This window comes from Orbicella franksi, chromosome 6 (assembly GCF_964199315.1).
Source record: "Orbicella franksi chromosome 6, jaOrbFran1.1, whole genome shotgun sequence".
NCBI classification, from domain to species: Eukaryota; Metazoa; Cnidaria; class Anthozoa; order Scleractinia; family Merulinidae; genus Orbicella; species Orbicella franksi.
This window is the reverse complement of record NC_138150.1, coordinates 1718863-1729834: the sequence shown is the minus strand read 5'-3', so window position 1 is coordinate 1729834 and position 10972 is coordinate 1718863. Positions and strand designations below refer to the sequence as shown.

Sequence of the window (10972 nt, the reverse complement as noted above, 5' to 3'; positions counted from 1 at the left end):
AAGCGTATAATTTAGGCCCTTTGCGCTTTCCTTTCTTTCTCTACAAAGAGCCTGGTCACAGATAACCTACGACACTCCATGGAAATTTTATCCACTGCGCTGCTGCGTAAGCTCCTTTTAATTTATATGACTGGGTCAGTATGAAAACTGTGTCTATACTTTGCACCAAATCACCAGATTAATCGACTCCTAAAGGCCTTTAAATCACTCCAAGCGATGAAAAAAGAGAAGAAAAAAAAGAGAGAGAGAGAGAGCGGGAGAGAGAAGAGCAAGAAAAGGAAGATGAAAGAGTGGAGAAGAAAAAGACATTTCTTTTGATTTTTATATTGTCTACTTTGGAGGAATAAAACACTTCAGCAGGGCATGATTTCATTAACACTGCTTTCATAAATCCAGACATAGATATAGTGGCCCATATTTAAGTGTGGGCTCCCGCTCTTACATGTGAAAGTAAAGCTCCTCAACACTGCAATCATAGCAGTTAGGTGTGCGTGAAGTCTGGAAGAACCTCATAACTAGAAACCAACAATCTACCCCACTCCAGATCCCAACTCATGGAAGAAATTCCTATATTTCTCCTGGTTTCCACTAACGGAGAAACGTCGCTTGCCGTCCTCTGATAAGTCTCTTGTCATTCCTCCTTTGAGAGGTCCTGCCCTCTTTCCTCCCGGGTGTCCGCTCCCCCTGCTACCCAATCTAGTCACGCAATCCAGTCCGCTAACATTTCCCAAAATACCTTGCAATCATTTTCTCTTTGAAGGAGTTCACGGTCTGTGGTGCTCACATGATGTCCTCAGCATATTTCATCACGGAACTAGAAAATAGCCATGTCATTCGCTTGTTGTAGCTAATCTTAGCATTGCAGGTAGGGAAGTCTCTCTTTTTGACCTCGACAATTCTTGAATCGTGTTTTATGCCTAGTGTTAGGAGCTGAAACAGCTGTGAGCCATCTTTTCTTTCTTACGCAACGTTCGACAGAATTGCAAATTAGCTCGTCTTACCTAATTTTACTTTCGTTTTCTCTTTTGAATTTATTGTTGGTTCAACACCGTTGATCTTTGAAGTGAGAAAGATAACTTGTTTTCTAACTGGAATACAAATTCAAAACGGACTTGTTTTTCAGATCTTCTCGGCTTACTGAGTAAATCAGTTAAATGCGATACTCGGCTGTGAGCACAAACCACCGCAAGTTTTGGTTGTTATGCGCCGGTTATGGGTTGACATGGTCTCGACACAAAAAATGCTTAATTTTCGTGATCTATCTGTGTCAGGCATACTTCAGCATCTCTAAAATATAACTGTTTTTTGGAGATTTTCCCGCAAGTTAAGTAAAGAAGAGGTACACCAATATGTAAAGTCGAAGCGTATTATAAGTTGAGTATTTTGCTCAAATTTTCGTTCACATGAAAAACATTAGTCTGAATTGCGGTGATCGTAAGCTCTGCTTGCCATTTAATTTATACTCTACCGAAAGTTTGACAACTATTCTGTTGAAATCGTCACAAGACGCCAGCCTGAGAGATCTTCGCTGTTGACAATAATTCTGAAGGAAAATATATATTTCATTCAGTTGTTGTAAATTTGTTGTTCCTTTTTGCGCTGTCCAAAAGCACTAGGCTGACAGAATTTGTTTGGCTCTACTAAAATCAGGAAAAAATTGTTCTCAACCAAATTTTCGTATGATAAAAATGTCCACTCTTAAAAATCAGCAAGTAATTTGTGTTTACTGTGAGTTGCGTCGGATGACACTATATCGACTGATATATCGACCGGTATTTGATCGAAAGTCGGCCGATACAAGGCCAATATATTGACCAACAGTGGATCATGCATGCATGCATGCATGCATCGAGTGACGGTTGGGCATTGGTCGAGTATAGATCGTTTTCACGTGACGTTATCACTTTCTAAAATCCAAAACTAAAGAGCCACAAAAGTTTTTATCCTCGTCAGGCATAAGAGGCGGTATATTTATATCTGTTTACAATTTTACAGCTCATTAACGTGCTTCGTTTGGAATCCAGAGCATTCTGAATTTCAGGGTTATGGAGGTGCGTGACATAGGGCTATGATCGAGTTTGCCAAAAAATATATACTTATCTCATGATTTTGAGCCTTTTTAGAAGTTAGAGCATTAGGAAAAGTGCTTATGTAAATGCTTGTTCGATCAATACTGATAATCAGTCGCCTAGATAGCCAAAGGAAGTTCCAGATGTTTGCACTATTTTCCGGCCGCCATATTGGTGTACCAGGGAGGTACACCAACATGGCGTTTTCATACTGGGCTCTGTAAATATCTGCGAAACATTTCGACGAATATCTGAAGTTTGGGGAAACGCACAGGCCTAAAACTTGGAGAAGTGTCTTATTTAGTTATCTTCTATAACATCATAATTTCATAGCTTTTTCCAAAGGATGGTTTTCGATTTATTTTTTTATTGCATGACAGTGAAAGCGATCTATTGGTTGATAAGTTGGCCGATACTTGTATGTGTGTCATCGAGGGTTGGTGTAGTTATGGCAAACATATTGACTGATACTTGACCTATACTCGATCAACATTCAACCGATACTCAACCAACTGTCAGCCGTATGGGGCGCCGTTTGTAAATTTATTATTTAGACCGAATTTATGCCATTTTCCCCTTATTTATAAATAATTGGAAATGCCACAAAATTTGTTCATAAATAAGACACAAGAACTTGTCCGTTGATATGTAAATAATTATTTTAGGTACGTCCTGATTTATAAATAATCTTTTACCATAGAGTTATTATATATAAATAACAAACTAAACAACTTCAATTATTTATAAATCAGGTCATCTCTAAAATAGTTATTTACATATCATAAAGTTTGTAAATCCCATTATTTATAAATAAATTACTTCGCCGGGAGTGTAAATTCATTGTTTAGAAATAATAAATTTCACCTCGCCGAGTGTAAATTTATTATTTATAAATAATGAACTTTACTGAGTGTGTAAATTCATTATTTACAAATAATGAATTTCACCTCGCCGAGTGTAAATTTATTATTTATAAATAATGAACTTCACTGAGTGTGTAAATTCATTATTTAGAAATAATGAAGTTTCACCTCGCCGAGTGTAAATTTATTATTTATAAATAATGAATTTAACCGTGTGTGTAAATTCACTATTTACATACTCAATGAATTTACATACTCAATGAAGTTCATTATTTCTAAGTAATAAATTTACCCTCGGCAAGATGAAACTTCATTATCTCTAAACAATGAATTTGTAAATAATGAATTTACACACACGGTTAAATTCATTATTTCTAAATAATAAATTTACAGTCGGCGAGATGAAACTTCATTATTTCTAAATAATGAAATTACACACTCAGAGAAGTTCATTATTTATAAATAGTAAATTTACAGTCGGTGAGGTGAAATTCATTATTTCTAAATAATGAATTTACACACTCAGTGAAGTTCATTATTTATAAATAATAAATTTACACTCGGCGAGGTGAAATTCATTATTTGCAAATAATGAATTTACACACTCAGTAAAGTTCATTATTTATAAATAATAAATTTACACTCGGCGAGGTGAAATTTATTATTTCTAAACAATGAATTTACACTCCCGGCGAAGTAATTTATTTATAAATAATGGGATTTACAAACTTTATGATATGTAAATAACTATTTTAGAGATGACCTGATTTATAAATAATTGAAGTTGTTTAGTTTGTTATTTATATATAATAACTCTATGGTAAAAGATTATTTATAAATCAGGACGTACCTAAAATAATTATTTACATATCAACGGACAAGTTCTTGTGTCTTATTTATGAACAAATTTTGTGGCATTTCCAATTATTTATAAATAAGGGGAAAATGGCATAAATTCGGTCTAAATAATAAATTTACAAACGGCGCCCCATACAGCCGTTATATTGGTTGTGTATCAGAGTAGTGTTGACTGATACATAAATTGCTTACGTATGGACTGAGTGTCTGCCAGGTTTTCGGTCGATGATGTTGGCCGACATTTCCTACAGTAAATATGATCCTGAAATTTAACACCTGTTCACAGCGAAACAATTTAATCAGTGTTTTCCTTAGAGTAAATTGATTGACCTGCCATAAATTGGCTTGCGCTTTGGTAGAGGTGAAAATCAATGTTGGCACTTACACGAGTGACAATTATTATGCAAAGCACCAAATTTCTTCAGCGAAGGTAGGCTGATTGTCATAGGAATTCTCATGATGATCATCATGCAGTTAATTAAGGACATGCAATTTTTCATGCAAATTGGCAATAGTGAGAATTGTATAACACTGCAAGTTGCAATGGGGAATTTGCATACCTTTTGTAATAATCTCATCCATGGGAGTAAAGAATGCAGGGCTGCGATTGTCTTATTTTTAACAAAATTTAATTACATAGGAGATGCTGCATTCTACTTGTCTGACAACATTATGAAAAGAAGAGGACAGTTCATCTTCTTTTTCTTGAAACTTGCTGGTTGCAAAATAGGGTGACATGTGAGATGTGTTGTATTTTGTGCAACTAAATAACCTAGCCTTTAATTTTTTTATGCTGTCTGTCTGCCTTCAGACACGCCAAAATGCATTTAGTAAGGACACTTAGCAAAGAGCGGCTTTCACACTGTGCAGTGCTTTTTCTTTGTAACTAAGTGTGATCACAGCATAACTGTTTTCATTAACACTTGCCATTGCACTGGACTCTGGTGTTATGCTCCACAGCTTTGCTATTTCGATATTGAACATGTTGTGCACTAAAACAGGTCCAAGTGTGTACTAGAAATTTATACCAAAATCATGTGTTCCTCCATTCCATTTTAGACACTGGAAGTTGTTAACGCAGTGATGCCCACTTCAGGAATCGGCAATCTTCAGTTCCTTCCCATTGTTCTTGGTGGTTTTGCTGTGATTGCCTTCATCACTGCGTAAGTATTCTGTAACTGTCAAGATAATTTTGCACTTCTTTAATTTTAAACATACCATCGGTCGCGAGTGACTGTGCAGTGCCATTGAACATCTTCAGGAGTTCTCACTACAGTAGGCCAATGTTCAGAATTGAGAATCACCAATTGAAAAGTTGATCATAAGTTTAAGAAAGTCACTACTGACCAGAACGTTTTACTGTCACTGTTTAAGATCTTCATTCAATGATTCTGGGAATTTAGATCTATCAGTCCTAGCTGGCATGGTGTCATTTTAAAATTTCCTTTTGTGCATTCTCTGGCATCGTTCATGCTCAATGGACTAATTAGAAACATGAGGGACAGGATGTAGTCTGTGGCAGTGTCAACAGGCTTCTGTCACAAACCTAGGAAAGATTTTAATTAAATTCTACAGAGTACAATTTTGTCAGTTGTAGAAAATAGAAATCATGCCTGCATTGCATTTTAAAATAGTGTTCTGATACTACTACTACTTTTCTCTATCAGCTATGCCATTGCTGTTCACAGTAAAGATGTAGATGCTCTTTGGCCATATATAAGGTATGTAGTACAACTGTAGACTGATTTTATTTTTAAAAGCTGTAAAACTTACAACATCCAAAAGTTAGTGAAAAATTAGGCCTTTATTTTGAAAACTAACCAAAACAAAAAACAATGGAATTTGTGGGTTGTAGTATCTAATGTCATATCTATTTCATGGTTTAGGTAAAATCATGCTACTGTATATAATATGTAGTACATTAAGGTGAAATTATTATTACTGACAGTACACTTTGGACAGATTGGGATGTTGATGTTAACTTATTAAAACATTAATATTTGCATTCACTGGTAGAAGGAAAACCAAGTTTTAGACTTGTCCTTTGAGCAAGCTGTAAAGTTCTATGATGTAGTCTAGCCTGAAAGTCATTCTCACTGGCGTCGCAAAATTTCGTTTCTTATCAGTAAGTACTTCAGTAACTTGAATTTCCTCAAAATTTTCCCAAGACATTTCACATGCAATTGAAGAACAGATTGAATCCTTTAGCCCAACTGCAAAATCCAGTAGCCCCAGCTGGGTTATCATGCATGACTTTCTTTCCATGTTGGCATCACTTTGCCTGACTTGTTCATGTAGCTTAACCTGGAGGTTCATTTTTTCAGTCAGGTGCTGCTGCAAACTGTTTGGTACCCTGTACCCATTGATATCATCATTATTCAGTAATATTGTGCTGCACATTTTGATATAAGACCAGTAAAATAAACTTGTTATAAACTTTGTTTTCCAGTGATGCAGGAGCTAGGCCACCACAGAGCTGCATATTTGGACAGTTTCTCAATATGGCAGCTGTCATTGGTAAATACAGTAGCACTCAGCCGTGTCAAAATGAAACACTCCCTCGAATCTGCTGACTACAGTAACATGTTTGTGGCCTTACTGACATTGAAGTTCATAACAAATCAATCTCCTTTACTACCTACTACCTGTTATCCTGCCAGCTACTTCAAAATATTTTGACAAGGCTGAGCACTTGTAGATTTCAGCCAAAAAAAAGAAGTAGACTTGAGTCACCCTGGTCCAAATTTTGTTCCTTTGTCATCTACCAGTTATTCTCTAAATTACACAGTGTAGCTGGTCCCAGTTGTTCATAGGGTAGATAATCACTGGATAGCACAGTTTATTTTGAAATGTATCCTTTGCATAGTGATTTGTCTGATGGATAGTGTTTATTATTTTACCTTTACACAACTGGCCCCCGATAGTTTCTTGAGCTGCATCTGATCAAGGCTGTACATTAATTTTGTTTTCTTTCATGTTTCAAAAACAATTTTTCTTGTTATTTTAATATTATTATTGTTATTAACTCCCTTTTAGTTATAATGCATATCAAATTGTTGGCACTCCACAAAGATTTTCATTTAATTTTATTTTGATTAATTTTTGGACAAATCAGACAAAAACAAACTGGGGTGTGATGGTGGCAGTGGTGGCGGTGGTGGGGGTGGTGGTGGGGGTGGGGGTGACCTTTGATTCTCTAGCATCCTATCAAGCTAGGGAGATTGCAGATTAGCAGTACTCTCAGGCTCTTCATGATACAGGAACTAGAAGTACAGTGGATTGGAATCCGAACATTACTGGCCATTGTAGATATTAACTCTATTAGTTTAGAAAAAGGAACCTGTTCTCCGTTTTATTTTCTTTCTCGTACTTATTTCTTCTTGTACTTTTATCCCTTTTTTTTTTTTCGTAAGTTCTCACTTTTGTTTTTTGTACTCCTATAATGACTTGTAAGTAAGTTATGTATTGTAATGTATTGTTATGTCATAGGTTATAAATAAAACATATTAAAAAAGAAAAAAAAAACTAGAAGTACAGTGGATTGGAATCCGAATGTTTTGAAACCTCATTTTTCGAACCTGGTAATTCAAAGCAATTTTTTACTCTTTGGCAAACACATATGGGAAATGTACTTTTGAGTTTTCAAGCCTTCAAATTATTCAAACCATTTTCTTGATTCTTTTTCTCTTGGTGGTTTGGAAATTCAAGATTTAACCTTGACTAGAATAATTATTCAGCACAGTACTGCACTGGTGATCCAACTTAAGCAAATGAGCTTTCATTTATAAATAACCTGATAATAGATTCTTTGATTATTTTACAGCCTTTATTGTAATGTATATTCACTACAAGCATGTGAGGGAATTTAATGTCACTGACATGCCGATAATATTAAAACTGAACTACTGGTCATTGTGGATTGGTGCATTCACATGCCTGGGTCTTTCCATTGTGGCTAATTTTCAAGTAAGTTTGACATATGCTTTTATTCCCAGAGCTAATTCCTACAAGTGGTAATTTGTACACTTATGGTGTACCGTTTATTGTGCAGGTTAAATCCTAGTGTGGGACCATTCAAATGAAAGCTACCGAGCAGTACTTTCATGTGGTACTGTTTATTATGCTGTACAAGTTGGTTCATACTTTCAAGTCTATGGATAAAACCCTAGTATGTGACCATTCAAATGAAGGTTACTGAGCAGTACTGTCATATGGTATTGGTCATTTTTGCTGTGCAATGCACTTCTAGAGGAGAATCTTTGTTTACAATATTTGCCTCATTAGCATATAGTGATACAGCTTTTGATAGAGATACAGAAATGGTAGAGCTCTCAGAATATTGAAAGGGCACAGCATGATTAACTGTCCCAAGGAATTTGAACCCGATGTACTGAAAACTTTTCGTGTGACATGGGTTTAAAAACTCCAAATTTTACAAAGAATGTATTCATGAGCTCATTAGCACTTTTGTGACCCAGAAATTTTTCGGTTTTCGAAAGCCAATTTCTTCTTGAATATTACACCCAAAGAGCCAACAATTTCACTAATAATTACTAAGGTTCACATGTTTCAGTGTTTGTAGTCAATTCTGTGCAAAATCATATGTTAATGAGGAAAAATGTAAGCAATGATGTCAGCAAAGATTTGTCTATTAGGTCTGTTAATGACCATAGGAGGTGACCATGTTGCCAAAAATTGTTTGGTATCTTTTTTAGTTGATTTGATTTTTTTGCACTCTTCCTGACTTCTTTGCTGTCCTTATAGAATTTTTTTATGACTACATGAAATAAAGTATATCTGAAATTCATGTCTGAAATGCAAATAAAAATAGATTCTTCTAATTAAATCTATATTCTGCTGTTCAAATATATATGAATTTCATATATTTTATATCAAGTATATAATTTTGTTAAGAAATTGAAATACAGTTGAACCCTGCTATTTTGAACTCTCAGGGGAAACAAATTTTTAAAATTATTTGGAAACAGTGGGAGATCAAAAATTATAGCTGATTGCTAAATGACTGAAGGGCAAATCCAGGGGAAATGAGTTAGAGTTTATAATAAAGGGGAATTTGAAAGAACTGAGTTCATATTAGCAGGGTTAATCTGTGATAAATATTATGATTACTTATCTGAATGACTTGATTTTTTTCTTCAGGTGGTGAACTCTTTTGCGACACACATGACAGGGGCCATTATGGTGTTTGGTTTAGGCATGGTATACTGCTGGATTCAGGCCATCATTTCCCACAAAATGAGGCATCAAGCTATGAGCTCAGCTCTTAGTTCTTGCACAAGATTTATTCTCTCAGGACTTGTTACCGTGTTTTTCATTATGAGTATCCTTTCTTTGAGGTTAAGGTTAGCGGTAGGTATTGCAAATAGACCATCTCTGAGTTACCTTGTGCCTATGTTTCAAAATGAGTCCCGTGCAAAGCCCTTCAAATGAAATTGACATTTTCATATGAATGATTGCACATGAAAACCTGTTTTGAATCGACATAGAGGACAAAGGCAACTCGTAAATGGCTCATTAATATACAGTGAATTCCCGCCTTATGGTCACCCTGTTAATACCACCAACTCGTTATTATGGCCACTATTCTGGCCTGAACAAAAGCTGAGTCAGTTAATTTTCTTATTTAAAGAACCCCTTTAATATGGCCACCCTGTTATTAATAATATGGCCAGATTTTTGTGGCTCGTTAGCGACTGGATTAACGAGGTTCTGCGGCATTGGATTTGCAATGTTTGAGCAAGAGAGAGATTAATTACCTCATGTAACTTTTAATATTTGGTTACATGTTTTATCATTGTACTCAACTAGTAATAATTCTGTAAGATTAACTTTTCTGTTATTATCCTTGATGCTGGATTAATTTCAAAACAGCCCTAGCAGCTGGAAATGCAAGTGTGGTGGAATACAATAAAAATAAACCAGACAATGAACATAGTTACGATCGCAAGTGGGAAAGTTCAGATGCTGTAAGTGGTTGTTTTGTGCTTAGACTCTTCACTCACTTATGCGGTCCTCTTCCTGCCAGTTGGTGTGCTACACTTATAAGGCCTGTTATTATACTTACATGTGGTACATTTATGTGATAGCTACCTAAAGGTACCAGCTGATCGATTGCTTTCAAGGTCTTGCACAAGATCACTTGGTGACACTCAAAATGTGAATTTTAAGACTTGCTGATCTTGAGATTCAAGGTTTCAAAGCATTTCAGACCATAAGATGATACAACAGCCTGCTCTGTATTGTGCATGAAATTCTGACATTCATTGAAGACTTAACCAGGTAGATTGACCCAACATATAATTAAACTTAGCGTTTATTAGTGGCCTACTGCATAGTAAAGAAAGTATGAACCCTGCGAGCGGGTTCTAGTGTTTGGGTTTTGCACTCAAGTGCTGGTTTCTTACATGAGGTGCAGAAAGAGACTTTTAAAACAGAAATGCTGTCCCTAGCTAACCTTCATGTAGTCTTCAGATATACAGTCTTGGACAGAATAAAATGAAAAATAAAAGCACCCACCCCTCCCTCCGAATCAATGATGAACTGGCGCTAAACCCAAAGTGTGCCATTTTTCCCGTCATTGAAATGGGGGGAGGGGTGGTCTTAATTTTTCATTTTATTTGTCCAAGATTGTAGATGCATACCCCCACCCTACCCCTTGCAGTACTGCCAGCTGTTGTTGTGTTAATTAAATTCAGTTTTTTTTTTTTTTTTTCAGACTTTTAGTCATTCGTTCTCGTTTGGAAAAGGAATAAGTATGGGCTAAACATATTCTTTATGAATTTTATTCACACAGGGATACAATGCCCATCTGGCAAGTACTTTCAGCGAGTGGCTAATGAGCATTTGTTTCCTTCTGTACTTCTTGACCTTCTTCAGAGAGTTCCAAAAGATAACTGTGCATGTCAAGATTCATCCAAGGAATGCAGAGATTTTTTCTTCAGGACACCATGATGAAGCTAGAATAGTGATGTAGAGGTTACCCGTTGTACAAAATGGAATCTCAGTCATTGTGTCTTGGTGTCATTTGTTGTTATAACTTAGCTAGCAAACCATATGGAGTTATTTAATAAAATAGAAAACATTTTCCGTGTTTCTGTCAAGTTGTGAATTTACACAAGTGCAAGTTTTGGAGAATGAGAGATAACGAGGAGCCATTATTTC

At 35.7% G+C, this 10972-nt stretch overlaps 1 protein-coding gene across 1 annotated transcript; it reads left to right on the top strand.

Moving 5' to 3' along the window:
• The first annotated feature begins 66 nt into the window (after positions 1–66).
• LOC145490785 (DNA damage-regulated autophagy modulator protein 2-like) lies at positions 67–10901 on the top strand. Its single transcript, XM_081469880.1, has 8 exons — positions 67–865; positions 4850–4953; positions 5458–5511; positions 6240–6307; positions 7614–7756; positions 8951–9131; positions 9683–9777; positions 10605–10901. The coding sequence occupies exons 2-8, from the start codon at positions 4874–4876 to the stop codon at positions 10782–10784; spliced, it is 801 nt and encodes a 266-aa protein (XP_081326006.1). The 5' UTR covers positions 67–865; positions 4850–4873; the 3' UTR covers positions 10785–10901.
• The last annotated feature ends 71 nt before the right edge of the window (positions 10902–10972 follow it).